The sequence below is a fragment of the Vicugna pacos genome, chromosome 34, assembly GCF_048564905.1.
Source record: "Vicugna pacos chromosome 34, VicPac4, whole genome shotgun sequence".
Classification (NCBI taxonomy): Eukaryota; Metazoa; Chordata; class Mammalia; order Artiodactyla; family Camelidae; genus Vicugna; species Vicugna pacos.
Genome location: NC_133020.1, coordinates 16,918,082 through 16,938,244, shown reverse-complemented (window position 1 = coordinate 16,938,244; position 20,163 = coordinate 16,918,082). Strand labels below are relative to the sequence as shown.

The 20,163-nt window shown below is 41.9% G+C and overlaps 1 protein-coding gene and 2 pseudogenes across 2 annotated transcripts in view; all 3 read left to right on the top strand.

Moving 5' to 3' along the window:
• Positions 1-6,151: 6,151 nt before the first annotated feature.
• Positions 6,152-6,452, top strand: LOC102528238 (acylphosphatase-1 pseudogene; annotated as a pseudogene).
• An 807-nt stretch (positions 6,453-7,259) lies between these two features.
• Positions 7,260-8,440, top strand: LOC116276821 (large ribosomal subunit protein uL23 pseudogene; annotated as a pseudogene).
• A 3,041-nt stretch (positions 8,441-11,481) lies between these two features.
• Positions 11,482-20,163, top strand: part of SLC2A3 (solute carrier family 2 member 3) — a 59,541-nt gene continuing 50,859 nt past the window's right edge. The window contains exons 1-2 of one of the 2 annotated variants that reach the window (XM_072954237.1): positions 11,482-11,501; positions 13,298-13,375. In XM_072954237.1, coding sequence (XP_072810338.1) covers positions 13,355-13,375 — 21 coding nt within the window. In that variant the 5' untranslated portion in view covers positions 11,482-11,501; positions 13,298-13,354. Of the gene's footprint in view, positions 11,502-11,664; positions 11,913-13,297; positions 13,376-20,163 lie in introns of those variants that run through there. The other variant, XM_015251286.3, reaches the window with a different exon arrangement.

The window sequence follows — 20,163 nt, the reverse complement described above, 5'->3', positions numbered from 1 at the left end:
AATATCCAGGATTAAAGCTGTTACTTTCTCCTCCTCTTTGAAGTATTAATTCATTCTCCCACACATAGTTTGGCATCACATGTTTCTTGCTATGTGTTAGGTGTTTCGTTATGTTTCTCTTTTCAACCTTTTTTTGACATTTTATATATATATGGAATTTAAGGAGCTGGGAAAATTAAAAACTAAAAAAAAAAAATTAAAAAACTAAAAATGGGAAAATTAGGGAAGGATTAGATTCTCTTTTCCTAGAAATTGAGAAAAATTAAAAGTTCAAGAAATTATTTGACATATACACGATATTTGCTGCAGCACTACTTATAACTGTAGAAAATTGGAAACAACTTAAATATCCATAATAAAGTTAAATACACGATGGTACAGCTGTGTAATAGAATACTATTTAACTCTGAGAAGTAGAATTAGTGAGGGAGGAGTTATTTTTCTTTCTATGTCTCCTTTACTATTTAGCTATTTTGCAATAGACAGGTATTATTTTAAAGAATCCATTTTTTCATATATCTAAATATATTCCAGTGAGAAAATAGTGTTAAAAAATAGTTTGTATTATATGTTTAGATAGTTGCTTTTTAAAATATATAGGTATGTGTGTGCATATATTTGTGTGTGTGTATATATATATATATATATATATATATATATACACACACACACATAGATGGATATATACCAAAGATTATTATAATTTACCTCATTTTCTACATCCATATCAAACACTATGTATTAATGTTTTTATGGTCTTTCCTTATGTAATTTTTTTAATTAAAAAAAGAAATTGATAAACTAGTTTTGTTTTTACCCTGAGACAGGGAGAAGCATTTGCATTAATTCTCCCCTTACTTTCTATTAAGGAGGGTGATATGGAGCAGAATAAACATATAGTCACTGAAACATGCAAGGAATCAAAATGCAAGGATCCACACTTCTCTAGAATAGAACATATTATATAATTCTTCATGAGTGCTAGTCTACTTTGAGCAAAACACTTCTTCGCAATATTGATGATCAATATGCCTCAATACACATTTTGGAAGTATTTATGTAAGACTTGGGTATTTTATGAAACATGGTATAGTGGATAAAATTCATGTATTCAAATCCCAGCTTTGATATGCAGTAACTGAGTACTTAAGTCATTTAAACTGCTCTGTTAGTTTTCTCATCAGTAAAATGGAGGTAATAATATTACCTATTTCACAGTGCTGGGGTTTCATGCATAGAATGCACTTAGGTAAGTGCATGAAGGAAGGGGAACCTAGAGACTGAAAGAGTCTTAAAAGACACATCAATGAAATGCAGTGTATATGGGTCAAGAGACCTATCCATCAAATATAAAATGTAGACATTTGGGAAAGCAACTGGAAAAAATATTAAAAAGCAATTGGTGAAATTTCAGTCCTGGCTTTGGTGATATCAAAGAATTATTATATTTTAGTTGTGTTAACAGACTAGTGTTATTATTTTTAAGAGAGCTTTATCTTTTAAAGATGCATACTGAAGTATTGTCGTGAAATGCCTGAAATTTGCTTCAAAATAAGTGATGGAGGAGAGATGCATAGATAATAAAAGATTAGACAAGTGTGTTGCTTATTACAAACATGGACTTGTTTGTGTTTAATGTTATTCTCTCTACTTATATATGTCTTTGAAATTTTACAAAACAGTTTTTAAAAATCTGTATAAAAAGTGCTGGAACATAGTAAGAACCATGTAAATGTTTACTATGATTGTATGCCTTACATTTATAACATCGTCTAATGTTTTTTCACACCTTTCAGATTACAATGTGTTTTCATTTCACGAAGTCTTTTAGTAGTCACACTAAACCTGGAAGGTAGGTATTATTATCCCCATCTTACAAATGAGAAGACTTAACCATAGGGGAAGCTGCAAGGCCGCCCCAAAATACCACCTCCCCTCTTCCAGCTTCAAGGGACCCTCGGTAAAAGGAGGAGCAGCCACTAGGCACTACACGTTCTTGCTTCCTTTAGAGGCTTCGTCAGATCTGGGCGGGGAGTTAATAAACAATCATACAAGCCATTCACTTAGAAATATTGATCAGACAAAATCTGAGCTCTTATTTGCACGTCAGAAAAATTCTAGCCGCTGGTTTAAAAGGTAATCTCAGGAGAAAAAGAAGAGAACACAGCACAAGTGATTAAATCGTAAAGGAAAAGTTCTCTTCACGGTTTGTATTTTCTTTGCATAGCTTTATTATTTTATTAGCTTAACTTTACATCCTCTACCTAACCTGTGTATTGTTTCTAAAAATAAGACTAGGACTACGGTTAGGGGACCAGAGATAAGACACGGCGTGGGAAGCGACGTTGGGAGGCAGGAGGACGTCCCATCCCAGTGGTTCAGAGGCCCAGCCACCCAACAGCTCGGTGCCACCTTAAGAAGCTGTAGCCTCTCCCTCAGCGGAGCGGGCCGCCCCCCCTCGGCTCCTCCCACTCCCGTGTCAGCTCCGACCCGGGAACGTGGGGAAGGGAGGAGAGACGCACTGAATGGAAAGATTGGCGCCAGAGGCTGCAGGGTCTCTCCTTCCCCCTGCTCTGCCGGCGCGGGGAGGAGCGTGTAAAGCACGGGCCTCCGGGGTTTGGTTCTTTTCCGGAGGATTCAGGACAGGGATGTGTTCTACTGAAATGGGTGATGGGGGAGGCCTGTGAAGGGTGGGGCTCAGATTGGGGTGAGGTCCAAGGGGCGCAGAACTGGAGCGTTTGAGATACGCAGTATGCGGTGATCGCTGGCGTAAAATTGTAAGTTCACGAGGTCCGAACGCACCTCTCCAAACCATTTCCAAAAGAGGGGGCAAGTTTTCCATTCTCCGCCCAATTCCCCGTCTTCATTTTAATTGATTGGTTTTAAGGTAGGCCGGGCCCAAAATTGCTTGTTGATTGGCTACCTAAGTAATCTATCAGGATGACGCGAGCGAGGGGCAGCTGTTTGGGAAGGAAGTGAAGATTATTTGGGTACCTCCTACCCCAACTACTGATTGGTTGAGATTTGCTGTGATGTAAAACAAGGCCTAAAAATGTCCACTAAATGAAAGGGCCTACTGGCCATTCGCTCAGGGACGCCGTCTAGGGTGGGACAGGGAAGAAGCCGAACGGAGTTGGCTCTGGCACTAAAGGACCAAATTGATCGAAACCCGGAAATGCGTTTAGACGGGAACTGAAGGAAAAAGGGAAATCCGCGGCACCTTCGCTGCCCTGGGACAAGGTCATTTCCTGCGTGGGATCGATAGTTTCCTGTTTACTCAACCGAGCCAGCGTGTGCCGTGGCTTCCTGCAATATACGTGATAATTAAATTCTTCTGAACCTTGCGTCCCAGACTTCCCATTTACTTACACTGCCTAAAAGGATGGGGTTTAACCTTGCCTTTAGGGAAAGATAGGGAAACCGAAGCTCTCATACAGAAAGCTAAGGACTGACCCGGGATCACAGCAGCCAAGCAGTGGGTTCCTAAAGAAACCATTCACAAAGTAATTGTGAATGTGGTGGAGGTGAAGGAAACTGAAAGATTTGTCTGAACGAAGGGCATTAATCACATTACAGAAACCTGCTTGGATATAGACTGTATTTTATTCATCCCTGCATAGTCAGTGCCTGGCAGTTTGGTTCAAAAACATAGCTGGTTTTGAACCAAACCAGAATGAGAAGACGTCAATGACGTATGCTGGACAAATTCTAAATATACCAGATCTTTGGAATGTTTTTAAAGGTATCTATGCCAATGTTATGATCCTGGGAAAATGTTTCACACTCACCACCTGGGTTTTTCCAGCCATAAGGTGAAACATAAATCTCTCCAGACCTACCAGGGAAACTACCTGTCTGTGAAAATGCTACCACTTTCTCCTTAATACCCTGAGGCATTTAACATTTGAAAGTAAAATTTTCCTTCAATCTACCTTCCTAGAAAAGTTGAAAAGATAGATGGGATTAGTGAATAGATGTCCTCTACATCCAGTGAATGAAAAATAAGGTGTGTAAGTATGGAGGGTCCTTTAAAAACTGATCCAGCAATCCCACTCCTGAGCATATATCTGGGGAAAAAAAATGAAAACTCTAATTCAAAAAGATACATGCACCCCAATGTTCATAGCAGCACGATTTACAATGGCCAAGACATGGAAACAACGTAGATGTCCATCAACAGATGAATGGTTAAAGAAGATGTGGTATATATGGGGAGAGAGTATGGCTCAGTGGTAGAGTGTGTGCTTAGCATGCACAAGGTCCTGGTTCAATCCCCAGTACCTCCGTTAAAAAATAAAAGAATAAATAGCTATTTTGTGGTTGGCTTTATTCTTTTGATAACTATGTTAAGTTTAAAAAGCTGAAGCTCTAAACTGTTCTTAGAAACAATGAAAAGTACATATATGTAAATGTTTTAAATGTGCAATATATTGTATATATGTATTTATATGTAATATATTATATATGTGCAGTCAAATTGTAAATTCTACCTAATAAAACTAAAAATGAAAAAATAAAAATAAAACATTTTCAATAAATAAATAAATAAACCTAATTGCCTCATCCCAAAAAATTTAAAAGAAGAACGATATGTTATGTATACAATGGAATATAACTCAACTATTAAAAAGAATGAAATAATGCCATTTGCAGCAATATGGGGGGTCTAGAGATTATATTACATAAGTGAAGTAAGTCAGAGAAAGACAAATACATCACTTACATGTGGAAAATGATACAAATGAACTTATTTACAAAATAAAAATAGAATTAACTGACATAGAAGACAAACCTATCGTTACCAGAGGGGAAGAAGGGGACATGAATTAGGAATTTGAGATTAACAGATACACACTGTTATGTATAAAATAAATAACAAGAACCTACTGTATCGCACAGGGAACTATATTCAATATCTTGTATAATGAAAAAGTATATATACACACATACATAACTGAATCACTTTGCTGTACACCTGAAACATTGTAAATCAACAATACTTCAATTTTATTTATTTTATTTTTTTAACATTTTTACTGATTTATAATCATTTTACAATGTTGTGTCAAATTCCAGTGTTCAGCACAATTTTTCAGTCATTCATGGACATATACACACTCATTGTCACATTTTTTTCTCTGTGATTTATCACAACATTTTGTGTATATTTCCCTGTGCTATACAGTGTAATCTTGTTTATCTATTCTACAATTTTGAAATCCCAGTCTATCCCTTCCCACCCTCTTTCAATTTTAAAAAACTATTAAAAAATAGTAAGGTGCCAGAGCACAGGAAACTATATTCAATATCTTGTAATAATCTATAATGGAAAAGAATCTGGAAAATATATATATGTGTGTGTGTGTGTGTGTGTGTGTGTGTGTGTATAACTGAATCATTCTGCTGTACACCTGAAACTAACACAACATTGTAAATCACTCTACTTCAATAAAGATACATTAAAAAAAAGGGGGGGAGTAAGGTGTTTTTAACCTACAATCTGTGATTCCAGAGTAGGAAGAACTTACTATTTGAGAGTGCTGAGAGATACCATCTACACTGTATAAATTATGGAATCCATAATTGCTTGCTTCTCGGGACAAATGTATATATATTTCTTCTAGTCCAGACGTTTTCTTAAAACTAACATTGTCTGAAAATTGCGCTTTAAAATTGAAGGAATACCAGGACTTCCCGGCGGTAGTGTAACTATCCCCACTGCAAGAGCCCGCCAGGCCTATTGGTCAAGATTCAGCAGCAGGTACCTTCTGTTTATCCCATCTTCTTATAATTTTTCTGGCTTATCTCGGTCAGATAGTTAACAGGGAACAATATTATGCTGGCCCTTCAGTATCATGATGACCATTTTGGAGAAAGAAGGGGAGGAACAGGAGGCAGCTGTATTTGCAGTAATAAAAGTACCACGGGAAAATTACGACTAAGCAGTAACAGTCCTAGCATAATAAGATGTATGTTGCTTGTGCCAAAGTTGGTGGGCGGGGGCGAGGGAGGAGGGAGGTGTTAAAATTTTTGTCGAGAATTGTTTTGTCTGAGCTTCCGGGCGCGGCGGTTACGCGGCTGGGGGAACCGTTGGCGTGGTGGTGGCCCGGGAGTCCCCGCCGCGTGGGAGGAGGACCAGGAGCGTGTGAGCATGAGCGAGGCAGAAGGGGACACCCTGATATCAGTGGATTATGACATTTTTGGTAAGGTACAAGGGGCGTTTTTCTGCAAATATACTCTGGCTGAAAGTAAAAAACTGGGATTGGCTGAATATGGAACTTTGACCAGGGCTCAAGGCGAGGACAATTGCGAGGTCCCATCTCCAAAGTCCATCATATGCAGAAAAAGCTTGCGACCCGAGGAGGTCCCAGATCGCACGTGGATGAGCAGACGTCTACAAGGAGAAAGTCATCTTCAAGCTGAATTACTCAGATTGCCGACTTGTAAAATAATGGCCAGAATTTAAATTTTCCAAGATAAACTCAGTGGTTTCTTTCTTTCTTTCTTTCTTTCTTTCTTTCTTTCTTTCTTTCTTTCTTTCTTTCTTTCTTTCTTTCTTTCTTTCTTTCTTTCTTTCTTTCTTTCTTTCTTTCTTTCTTTCTTTCTTTCTTTCTTTCTTTCCTTCTTTCTTTCTTTTCTTTCTTTCTTTCTTTCTTTTCTTTCTTTCTTTCTTTTCTTTCTTTCTTTCTTTCTTTCTTTCTTTCTTTCTTTCTTTCTTTCTTTCTTTCTTTCTTTCTTTCTTTCTTTCTTTCTTCCTTCCTTTCTTCCTTCCTTCCTTCCTTCCTTCCTTCCTTCCTTCCTTCCTTCCTTTCTTTCTTTCTTCTTTCTTTAATTGTTAAGAGAGAGAGAACTATTCTGCGTTCAATAGTAGAACTTTTCAGTAAGTTATTTTAGTATCAGATATTTGGTTATTACTATATTTTATATGTATGATGGAAGGATTACAACGATATACAATTCTAATCAATAAAAACACATTGGAACCTTCAAAAAATTGTTTATGAGCAAAAAGGGCATTTAGTTCCTAGTAATGTTAAATGAATGATGTGGAAACACACAGTATTATTTTTTGGTTAATAATGTATACACTTAAAGCACTGACTTCCCTGTGATGGTGCCCAGTAACACCAAAGCAGAAACTGTCCCTGAGGGGACCAGAGCCCTACTGTTGCTAACACAGCCTCAGTAGCCTTCAGTGACCAGGAGCTAGTAAGTGGTTACTAGAACACTGCTGAAAAAAACCTCAACATCTCATGACCATGCTGGCCAGTGGCAACGGCCAAAGCAGCCCAGAGAAGGCCCCCACCTCCCTTCTACTTTTCAAGTCTCTTGGATGTGCAAATTATTGATAGATCACAATTTACAACTAGACCCCTAGCTGCAAGAGAATCTGGGATATATAGTGTTTGGTCTTACAGCTTCTGCAGGCATATAAAAAGGAGGTTGACTTTTCACTAAGACTGCACATAAAGCAAAGACGGAAGTCCCCGCCCCTCCCAAAGCTGAAGTCAAAGCAAGGGCTTTGAAGGCCAAGAAAGCAGTGCTGAAAGGCAACCACAGCCACAAAAAAAGAAGATCCGGGTGTCACCCAACTTCTGACAGCCCAAAACACTGCGGCTCAGAAGGCAGCCCAAAAACCCCCGGAAAAGCTTCCCTAGGAGAAACCAGCTTGACCACTAGCCATCATCAAGTTCCCCCTGAGCACCGAGTCAACAATGAAGAAGACAGAAGACAGCAACACACTTGTGTTCATTGTGGATGTCAAGGCCAAAAAGCGTCAGATCAAACAGGCTATGAAGAAGCTCTATGACACTGACGTAGTTAAGATCAACACCCTGAGCAGGCCTGATGGAGAGAAGGCATATGTATGACTGGCTCCTGACTATGATGCTTTAGATGCTGCCAGCAAAATTAGGATCATCTAAACTGAGTCTAGCTGGCCAATTCTAAATATAAAAATTTTCACCATAGAAAACGAAAAAAGGAGGTAGAATGTGGTTCAGCCATAACCATCACAAGTGTACGTGTATCTGCATGTCAAGGATTCCGAGCCAGAAGCAGTACGAGAATGAGACAGAAGTTTGTTTCATATCTTTTCATTTTATAAACCAACAGGGGCAGAAGGGGAAATAGAGGACTTTTTATATCGTCACAGACATTACCAACTATCACCGACCGTAGCCATCATTTCATAAAAGAAGTAACAGTTTTTACACCAAAAAGGTGGGAAGATTATACTCTCAGAATTGAAGAGCTGGATAAATATAACTCCAAGGAAAACACTATGTGGTCCTTTCCTTTCTCAGTGAACACTTTGTTCCAGCGTGGCAGGGCTATGAAACCACCGAAGTAGTGGTTTCACTGCCCCTTGCAAGCAATAGACAGCTTCTTACCCAGTCCTCCTTAGGACCTGCCAAATAAACAGAAGAAGTCACCTTAACCACCGGGCTTTCATTTATTGCTAACTAAAATTAGGATTACAAGTAAATATTAACATTTAAGAAAGGAGGGGAAGAGGTATGGAAGAAACAGTTTCTAAAAGAAACGTATACAGTAGTCCCTCTCTAGCAGATTTGATTTCTGAGGTTTCAGCTACCCACAGTCAACCACTGTCTGAAAATATATTAAAGGGGAAATTCCAGAAATAAACAATCCACAAGTTTTAAACTGTGCCCCCCTTCTAAGCAGCATCATAAAATTTCGAGCCACCCCGCTCCATCCTGCCTGGGACATGAATCATCTCGTTTTCTAGCGTATCCACCCCAAATTCACTACCTGCCCGTTAGTCACTCAGCAGCTTGGCAGAGTTATCAGATGTAGTCACAATATCACGTTCACATAGCTTTTATCACAGTATATTGTTATAACTTCTATTTTATTATTAGTTATTGTTATTAATCTCTTACTGTGAAGAATTTATAAATTAGACTCTATCATGGGTAAGTATGCATAGGAAAAAGCATTGTGTATAAAAGGTCTGGTACAATCTGTGGTGTCAGGCATCCCCTGGGGTCTTGGGAAGTATCCCCCATAGATAAGATGAAACTATTGTGATAATAAAAATTCTTAATTGAAAAAACAAGGAAGGCATTAGATTAGCTCCTAGTTCCCCTATGGTTCTGAAAGTCTGTTACTTAATTTTTTTTCTGGACTCCTAATAACCTTCTGCCTGCACTTCAGCTTGTAGACTTAGGCCAGCTCTAACTATATCAATTAGTCCTGTTTGGCAGCCCAGATTTAATAAGGAAAAACACAGATTTTCCTTTTCAGGGTTGGGGAGAGCACAGCTCAGTGGTAGAGCGCATGTTAGCATGCACGAGGTCCTGGGTTCAGTCCCCAGTACCTCCATTTAAATAATTTTTTTTCCCACATCATTGTTTGTTCAAAAGCATCCATAGCTACCAGTCGTCAATAAGACATAATACATGCTATTCAGCTTAGCATTCAAGGCCCTCCTCAACCTAATCCGACCCATATTTCCCACAATTCCTGCCCCCAAAACGACTGCCATTGCCTAAACAGGTACCTTTATTTCTGTTACCATTTCCCCCATTTCCCCCCATTTCATTTCAACAAATATTCACTGAGCTTATTAAGCAACTGCTATGTGCCAGACTTTGTGTGAGAAACTTCAAAGATGAATCCGGCTCAGCCCCGGCTAGCGTGAACACCCAGCCCAGGCTGCCCACGACTGTCTCGGAGTTAGCACTAGAAGTACCCTGTCCTGAGGAACCCCTCAGTCCTGGAAAAGCTGAGACAGTTGATCCCCCTGCTCCCTGCCGACAAGGAAGTGCAGGCTCTTAAGATCCCGCCTGACTCACAAACTCTGCCTAGATGCATATTCTTTCCCCCAATTTTCTTCCAAAGTAATTATTTTGGACTTGCCTAACAATTAGCATAGAATCAAAGACTACTCCTGAGCAATGACTTTTATTTGTACCACCTCCTAGGTTATCAACTCCTGGAAAGCAGAGACAACTTTCCAGGATTTCACAGTGCCTACGAGTGCCTTAATATGCCAAACAGTGACTATAAAATGTATGTTGCATTGAATAGAGGAGAACTTGGACAAATTAATAAAAGTTCAGGCTTTTTTTAATTAAAAAGTTTTTATTGACACAACATTGTAAACTGATTATACTTCGATAAAAATGTATGTACAAAAAATGTTTTTAAATGCATATGAAAAAATGTTCGGTTGCATGACTGTTTCTATAAAGTTAACAGCACCCAGAAAAAGTTACAGAACATACCCCGGAGATCCTGGTGTCCCCTCCCAGTCACAACCCCCAAAAGGGTAACCACAATTTAGATTTTTGACACCGTAGAACAGTTTTGCCTGTTTTTGAATTTTTTATATAAATGGAATCATTTGGTCTGCTCTCTTTTGCACCTGGTTCTTTCACTCAACTTTGTGAGAGTCATCCACATAACTGTACCTCACTGTAGCATGTTCATGCTCATTGCTGTGAAATATTCCCGTGTGTGAATATACCACAACGTAATTATCCATTCTTAATGGATATCCAGATTATTTCCAGCCTGGAAGTGTTATAAATACTGCTGAGATGAATATGCTAGTACCTGCTTTTTGATGAACATGTGTATGCATTTCTGTTGCATATATAACTAGGGGTGGAATTGTGGGGTCATAGGGCAGGCTTATGTTCCATTATAATAAACATTGCAAAAGTTTTCCAAAGTGCACCAATTTATCAATTCATATCCCCATTAACAGAGAGAATTCTGGATGCTCTATCTCCCCTCCCACATTTGGCATTTTCTTTTTCTTTCCTTTTCCTCCTTCATTTTAACCATCCTGGTGGGTGTGCGGTGGACTCTCGTGTGGTTTTAATTTGGAGTTCCCCGATGATCAGTTCAGTCGCACACCTTTTCATGAGTTTATTGGTCACTGGAGTATTCTCTTTTGAAAAGTGTGGTGTATTCCTTTTTTTTAAAAGCCTTGTCACTATTCATTCAACGCTTTCTAAAGCCCATGCTATCATGATGAGCCTCCAAATAATTCCAAGTTAGCTTGGGGTGGGAGGCGGGCAATCTCTCCAAACACCGTTTCCTCGCTTGCCCTCCCCCCTCCCCCAATAGCACCAATCAGGCAGCGGGGGACGACATTTATGACTCCTAACCCCAAATTTTAGAGTCCTTTCCAAGAGGTGGAGAGAAAGGCAGCTGGGGCTTTTCATCAGAAAAGAGCCACTGGGTCCTAAAGAACTACTGGAAACTGGCCTCGGCCTTCTCAGCCCTGACTCTGGCCCAGCCCGCAGAGATATCTGGGGGCACCGGCTCCGGGCCGAGGAGGCGTTGAGGGGGACCGGTATCTCTTAAAGCAGAAACGTCAACACCCTCTTAAGGGCGGCGTTAAGGATGGTGGGGCCCAGAGCTGTTTCCCCGTGAAGGGTTCCCCGCGCTCCCGGCGAAGCCGCAGGGGGCGCCGGGTGGGATGCGGGGTGGGCGGCGGCCCCGCCGGGCGGTTGGGCGCGAAGGTGAGAAGCGGGGCTGGGGCCGCGGTTGGGGGGACCCGCGAGCGCGACCCGAGCTCCCGCCGCGGGTGGGCGCCTGCGTCCTGCGTCCGGAGGGAGCCGGACCCACGAGTCACGTTGCACTCCCGCGTCAACGGATCGTTCAAAGCAGAACCCTGGGTGTCTCGTAGCTGCGCGGGGGTCCTAACGGCCGCGCTGCGGGGCGGGCGGAAGCGCGGGGGCGCCATCACTGTTACCCCCGGGCGCGGCGGCCTGGGACCGGCGGAGCGGCGTCGGGGTCCCGGAGATGGGCGGTTGAGTGGAGCCGCTGGGCCCAACCGCAGTTGCCCGGTCCGGGTGGAGGGTGCGCAGCGCTGTGCCGTCCCGGTGGCCGGCAGGCGGGAGGACGAGCCTCCGAGCTGGGCTCTGCTGGAGGTGGGTGGTGACTCCCAGCTGGGCTGGACTAAGGGACAGGGGGTCCTGGGGCTCTGGAGAAACTAGCTAGTCGTCTCAGAGTCCTGGAGAGAATATTTGTTGTTTCCTGAGCGCCTACCGTGTCCGAGCCCTGCTCCAGGTGCAGGGGATCCCACTGTGAACGAGGTGGGCAATGGCCCTGCCCTCCTGGAGCTTATAATCTAGGGAAGCTATAGACAAGAAGATGCGTGGATCTATCGTAACATGCCAGACACTGATAAATCTTACGAAGGAAACATGTAGTAAGAAATGAGGAGGGGACTGGCATAGTAAATTGGGGGAAGGAGAAGGAGTGGGTCTGAGGAAGTGTCTTTGGAGCAGAGACCTGAAGCAAGTGAGAGGGGGCCCCAGAGAAACAATCTAGGCCAAGGGAACTGTGCCGGCCAGAAAAAGATACCTACCCAGAATTTCAGTGCTATGCACATGAGTAGCTCTGTAGGTTTTTGCAAGATGAAAATTGGTATTTCTTTAGAAAATTATGGCTCATTCATTCATGCAATGCAAGTGGCACCTCACTTTTCAAGAAAAGTATGTTTATTGGAGTGAGAAGACTTGTGGGGTTTTTGTTTTTGTTTTTTCCGGAATGAGAGTGACCTGGAAGACAAGAACTATCAGACAGAGGAAAGGGGAGAGATGAGGCTGGGGTGGGAAGGTTGTAGAGAGAAATGAAAAGGAAAGGGTGATAAGGAGTGTATGGACTAGTCAAGGAAATGGTCTGTCCGAATTCTCCCCCTCCTCTTAATAAACTGGAAATAACATTAGTGCTTCACAGTACATCTCAGTTCATCTCCAGAACTACACATCCAAGACAGGAGAGCTGGTACAGGAGAAGACACTCAAACTTGACAGCTGGTGAAGCAGAATCATGATTTCTGACTCCACTGCAGCTCACGGAGGCAGCTGAGTTGAGGCTCAGGGGAAGCTATGAGGAGGTGGCTTATCTCAAATATTTTCTAATTTTATAAGGCAAAATAGTCAAATTAAATCACAGACCTTTATAACAGCAAGTTCACCTAATCCCTGCTCATTTTGCTGATGGGGACACGGTGCTAGTTGGTGACAGAGCAATCACTCAAATTATAGAGATTTCATTTTCACCATCCTTTTCCCTTTTCTCTTCTTTTACTTGATAAAAGTCTTCCCACTGGCTACTGAACAAGTAGAAAGAGCTTTGTTGAGGACCCCAGAATTGAGTTCATCTCAGACGTTAGAATTATATGAGCTTTCACCTTCTTCCACAAGTATTTATTGGTGTGCTGGTGGGTTGGGGGCTAAGTCAGAGCCTCATGTCTCAAGGAGCTTAAGTAGATAAAGCGAATAAATAACTAGCCAATTACAATTCACAGGAAGCTGTACCTCGAAGAAGAATTGGAGGGAGAGTCAATTCTTAGTATAGCAGAGAGATGGAGAGCAGCAAACAGGATGTGAGTATTAAGAATTTATGTCAGATTGATGTCAAATTGTTTTGTCATGATTATGTTAATAATCTCAATAGCTATCATCTTCCTAAATTTTCGTTGTCTTATTAATGTGGACCTACATAGGGGGCTGTGGGAAAGAACGTTACTGCCAGTAGGTTTAGTACATTTCCCATATTCTCTCCCTTTTCAGATGTTTGTGGCATTTTGTGCTTTAACATCAAGAACAATAAGAACTATAAAATATCCATGTTCAGCCCTGTAATTGCAAACAGGCCTTAGTAAATTATACACAACTGGATGAGGGGGAATTTCCTTGAAAACTGCCATGGCTGTAAAGGTGGGAGGAGTAACACAGAGTCATATCGGAATGTGCACAATAATAAGAACTACTTGTACAGAGCAGACTCTAGAGTGTAATTGGGTCATATTACTTGCAAAGCATGGTGATGAAGATCCAAGAAAGGTATTAAGAGATTTGTGGATGGGGATGGGGGCAGGGTGAGCATCACCTGCTGGCTGAATCAGTATTGCCTGGAGTCAAGGGTTTACCACATGTGGTCACATCTCAAAAGACTTTAAATAAGCTTGTTCTCAGGGAATTCACAGGAATCTTGAATGGTTGTCTTCTCAGACTGCCAGATTTTTTTCCTGATCTTTTTAATGCTCATGCTAAGCAACAGAGCTGGGAGAAGATCAGGGGGAGCAACTGCTTTTTCTTAGTACATTTTTCCCATAATGCATTTTTTGGAAAAGTCCTAAAAGTCAACACATTTTTAAAGATGATACATTTACGTGACAATTGATAAGACTATTTTTCCGGAAAGGCTTTGTTGGGAGCACTATGAGGACAAGGTGTGACAGGCAGAAATCAGGGGACGAGTGGTCCTCTTGTTAAGTGTGTTCACTCCCCTATCGATCAGATCAAGAACAATCAAGAACAAAGTCACTGTGCCCCCTGCCCACCCCAGCTCTCCACCAAGCTCTCCCTACTGTGTATTTATTTAATTTACTTATTAATTTTGACTATTTAAGACTGGGAGGTACTGTGTGTTCCATTTCAAAACATAGGGTAGTCTATCTCTGTTGTTTGTGGGTTTCCTAATTGTGCCAACCTTATCATTATTAAGATATCATATATCATTGTTGTAGTTGTTATTTTATTTAAAAAGAAACACATGCCTGTGAACATCTCAGTAATCAAGAAATTAAAGGACAAAGTCTGCTGAATTTTAGTGGGACATTAAGGGTAAGCAAAGGTTTAAGATGGTTGTTGCTGTTGCCGTTGGCATTAAAATCAGTGATTTTACATCAACTACACCTCAGCAATAACAAAAAGAAACCGAAAATCCCAGTGATTTTATTTTTGACAAGGCCATTTAGACAGCCACATACATGTGGCTGTGAGTTTGTCCTATTTCATACCTATTAACCAGACACTATGATTGACTCTTTGGGTAACATCTGTCTTTGCTGATTATTGTGACAATTAAAAATTACATAATATATTCTAGTACTTGGCAAAGCATTTCACTGTAAAGGGAAAAAAAACCCCTCAGTTTTTCTGCACACCAAGCAGTTCTCTGTGGTACCAGCTGGATGTCCTACAGTTTAACTCAGTTCTAACCAGAGATGGCATCGGATCCCACAGGTAAGGGCTCAGTCTCACAGTCTGCACCCCCACCCTACCACACACACACACACACACACACACACACACACACACACACACTTGAGATGCCAGTCGCAAGCCAGGTTATCACCTGTGCTTCGAACCAACCAGCTATAGATCAGATTACAACGACCCTCTCCTTGGGTTCGATTAACTTGCTAATATGAATCACAGAACTCAGGGAAACACTTCTGTTTACCAGTTTGCTAAAAGATATGATAAGGAATACAAGCAAACAGCCAGATAAAGAGATACATGGGGGCAAGGTCTGGGAGAGTTCCATACATAGGAGTGTCCATCCCCAGGGAGGTGGGGCGTGTCGCCTTCCCGGTGTGATGTGTTTACCAGACCTCCTACTGTTGCGATTTTATGGAGGCTTCCTCTTGTAAGCATGATCAATTATTAACCCCATTTCCGGCCCCTCTCCCCTCTCTGGAGGATGGGGGATGAGGCTGAAAGTTCCAAGCTGCTAATCATGGCTTGGTCTTTCTGGTGACCAGCCCCCATCCTTGAGACATCCAGGAGCCCACCCAGAGTCCCTTAATTAGAACAAAAAATAGTCCTAGTGCTCTAGTCACTTAGGAATTTACAAGGTTTTTAGGAGCCCTGGGTCAGGGATCTGATCAAAAACAGATATTAGACCAAGAGATGGTCCCAGTGTTCTTATCACTTAATTACAAGGGTTTTAGGAGATCTATGCCAGGAAACGGGGAGGCGGGGGACCAATATGTATTTTCTATTATCTCACAGTGGCGTAGAAAAGATGTTAAGTAATTGGGAATTTATTATTATTTGCATACATTGATTTGTGAGGCACCTGTTATTTGAAAACAAAGTTTAAGATCTTGAGACAAGTTTTCAAGGTTGCACAACTAGTGAGTGCTAGAGCTGGCCTGCGACCGGTGTCTTTGCGCCACAGCTCTTTCCTCTCCTCTGCTCTGCACTGTTCCCCTGCAGACAGATCAAGAGGTTCAGAATTCAAGAGCAATCAGCAGAGATCAATTACTGTGTGAAAAAGATAACCTACATTATTATCCACATATTGAATTTCAGTTCAGGTTCAAGAAGAGAGTGGGAAGGAATTCGGAGTTAGAAAACAAATGTAAAGATTTTCAGACATCCTCTGTAACTCCTCAGCTTGATATATGGAGAAAAACCACGGAGGTAAAATGACACATCAACATTACACAGCTCATGATGGGAATCGGACATAGTGTTCTCTTTTTCAAGTATTGTTCCTCCAACAAAACATTTTATGGGACAGTAAGTAGGATTATTTTTTTCTGGAAAGATGTGATTTCCACATAGTTCTCTATGACTCACTTACTCATTCAAATATTTCTTGAGTGATATTACATGCCAGGCACTGTTGGTGCCTGAGGCTGCCCTCACAGCGCTTACTCTAGTGTGGGAAGTGATAAATTCTATGAAGAAAAAGTAAGTAAGGGCACAGATGGTGGGGAGGGTGGCATATTCTAAATATTGTGGTCAGGGAAGGCCTCTCTAAAGTAAATTTGAGCAGAAGCCCGGGTAACAGTAAGGAGCCAGCCTTGAGAAGAAAGAGCGTTTCAGACAGAGGGAGTATGAAAAGGCCACGGAGAATAAAGATTTATCAGATTAGAGCAGGGGGCCAAGAAACTCTTCTGCTAAGATCCAGATAGCAAAAATTTTAGGCTTTGTGGGCCGCATGGTCTCTGTTACAACTTTCCAACACTGCTATTATAAGTTAAAATAGCCACAGACAGTATGTAAATAAGTGGACAAGCTTGTGTGACCATGAAACTTTATTTTCAAAACAGAGGCTTAACATGAAAAGCACAAGCCCAGATAGACAGACAGATAAGGCCTCACCAAAATGAAAAGCATTTGCTCTGCAAAAGACCCTAGAGATGATGAAAAGGTAGGCCACAGAAAAAACATTTACAAAGCACATACTGATGAAGGTCGTGCATCAAGAAAACAAGCAGCCCTTTCAACAAAACCCAGCAGTAAACTGTACTCCGACCAGGGTGGTATTAGCAGCAGCTTGGACATAAGATCAGTGGACACAACTGAGTCCTGAAATAAACCCCGTGTCCATGTTCAGCTGATTTGTCAACAAAGATGGCAAGAACATTCAATGGGGAACGGATAGTCTGTTCAATAAATGTTACAGGGACAACAGGATAGCCATATGCAAAAAAAAAAAGAAATACAAAAATTAACTCAGAATGGATCAAAGACTTAAATGTAAGCGCTAAACCCACAGAACTCTTAGAAGAACACACAGATGCAAACTTTTGTGATCCTAGATTAGGCAGTGGTTTCTTAGATACGACATCAAAAGTATGAGCAACAAATGAAAGAACATCTTGGCGTTTTTGCTTTTTTTCTTGAGGGCTTATTATACTTCCTGACTATAATGGGAATGCAATTAAAGTTTTGAGTCCTATAAGGAAAAAAAATAGAAAGAATAGTCATATTAGACTAATCTACATGGTTTCATTTACATGACATGTTTAGAAGAGGCGAATCCATAAAGATAAAAAGTAGATTAGTACTTGCCTAGGCCTGGGAGTTTGGGGAGAACTTTGAGAGTGAGTGCTAACAGGTGTGGGGTTCATTTTGGGGGTGATGAAGTGCTCCACAATTAATTACAGTGGTGGTTGCACAGCTCTGTGAGTATGCTGAAAACCACTGAATTGTACACTTTAAATGGTGAATTGTACAGTATCTGAGATATATCTCAATAAAGCCATTATTAAAAAAATACTCAGCAGTTAAATAGAGAAAGTAAAAGTCATGGAGCAGACATTTCACTGAAGAAGGTATACAGATGGCTTGGTCACGGGGATGGAGCCCTCATGAATGGGAACAGGGTCTTTATAAGAAGAGCCCAGAGATCTAGCTTGCTCTCCCTTGGCCACGTGAGGACACAGTGAGAAGGTGGCCATCTGGGAACCAGGAAAAGGACCTTAACTAGAACCCACCCACGCTGGCACCCTGATCTTGGACTTCCAGCCCTCAAAACTGTGAGAAATAAATGTGTGTTGTTTAAGTCACCCAGTCTATACCACTCTGTGATGGCACTGCAAACCACGATAGGCCCCATTTATATACATTTTGTAAATGACAAGATTATAGGGATGAGGACAGATGAATAGGCACCACTGGTTGGGACTGGGAGAGAAAGGACCGCCTGTAAAGGAGAAACCTGAGGGATCCTCCTTTACTGCCGCTCCCTCTCTCCCGCCCCTCCCCTGTCTTCCTTCTCCTTCTCGTTCTTTTTGGTGGCATCCTGCTGCTGCTGCTGCTTCGCAGCTGGCTTGACCTGGTGCTTGTTGGCCTTGACCTCCACAATGAGCACAAGTACGTGTCTTCCATCTCCTTCGGGGCGCACTCCGGTAAGAGGGAACTTGCTGGCACCGAGAGGCCTGTTCCTCCTGGGGGCGTTCTTCCGGGGGTATCGGGCCACCTTCAGAGGCCCGTGTGTGGATGCCTTTCAGCGCTGCTTTCCTGGCTTTGGCTTTGGGAGGGGCGAGGACTCCTTTCACTTTCTGCACCATCTTTGTGAAGCAGGCAAGAATGTTTTAAATGAACACCTTGAGGGGGCAGGGCATAGCTCAGTGGTAGAGCACCTGCTCCGCATTCATGAGGTCCTGGGTTCAATCCCCGGTACCTCCATTAAAAAAAAAAAAGAAACAAAACTAACTGCCCCCCCAAAATAAATTAAAAGAGTTAAAAAAATTAATGAACACCTTGATATCCACCCTGCTTAAGAAACTGAATCTTGTACGTATTGTAAGACTCCGCTCTTGTGTCTCCCCATGCCAGAAGTATCTACTTTTCTGAATTTTGTCTTTATCTAAGGGGGAGTCTTGTTAAGAAATATTACAATAGTAGCAGAAATAGAAAGGGAAAATTTTTTTTCCTATATAAGGGAACTACTTTTAGAACAAAATTCTTGAGTAAGGTGAAAGGCAGAGGGACCCAGCTCTGCATGGAGGAGGGGCTAGTCTGAGAGGAAAGCAGGAGACAGTGAGGTCACCTTAACGGAAGGGAAGCTGAGTGTGTGGATGCGAATTCAGTCAGCTTAGTAGGCTTAGTAGTGAAGTAGGAGGTTTCTCTTCTTCAGTTTTTCAATGAATAAGAAATGAGATTATCAGCTAAGTGTGAGCAAGGATGGAGGAGATCTTGAAAATTTGAGGATCGGGGACAGGGTGTGAAATTGTTTTCTTGGACAGTAGGGAGTGAAATGATTTGGGAAAATAAGCTTCGCAGGGCAGAGCCCACCTGAGAGTATCATCTAAATTCAGTGGGAGACCAGACAGCTCGGCTGTGGATTTTCCTACAGCTACATTCTTGTTGTTGTTAGTGAATGCAAGCAAGCAGGGTAATTATAGTGGTATTTAACCAAGGGTTGGGGTTTGACCAAGGAATATAACAGGAGAGAAGGAAGTGCTAGGGAGCTGCAGGTTTATGCAAAGGAGTGTTTAGAGTGATAAATAATTTAAATTGAGTGACATAGCAGGATGACGAGCAGTGAAAATGTGGGAGCGTTCAGAGCTTAGAGATCCTACTTCTGTCAAGAAACTGTGGAGAGGAAGTGATGGTCAGTGTGAGATGCGAGAAATAAGAGGTTCTGGAAGGAATGCCTTTGTTATGAATGACCAGAGAGAGGATGTCACCTTGAGAAGTGACTGGAAAACAGAATGACTGGAAATGAGTGGATAAGGAGCTGAGAGGCCAGCACATGGCGTGAATTGTTTCCATGGATGATGAAGCCACTAGGAATGATGACAGGAGTTGTGTAACCAAGAGGATGAATCAGGCTTTTAAATTTCCAGGGAATGGGGAGGCGGGGGTGGGGCGGGGGTGGGGGTGGACCCAGGAGATCAGCCGATGATTGCAATATCCTGGTGGCATGTGCTTCAGAGGAGCTGAGTCTTTGAGGGACTTAGAGGAGGAGGAACGGTTTGGAACAGGCCGTGTGGCGCTCCCTGAGAATTACAGACGAAATGCTGGACCTACTCCACGGGGCGTGAGACACTCTAACGCAGAAGGTCAGAAAAAAGGGATCATGGCGTTTACTCAGGACTTTGAAAGATGAAACGGATTTTGAGGGGAAAAGATTTGGAAAGAT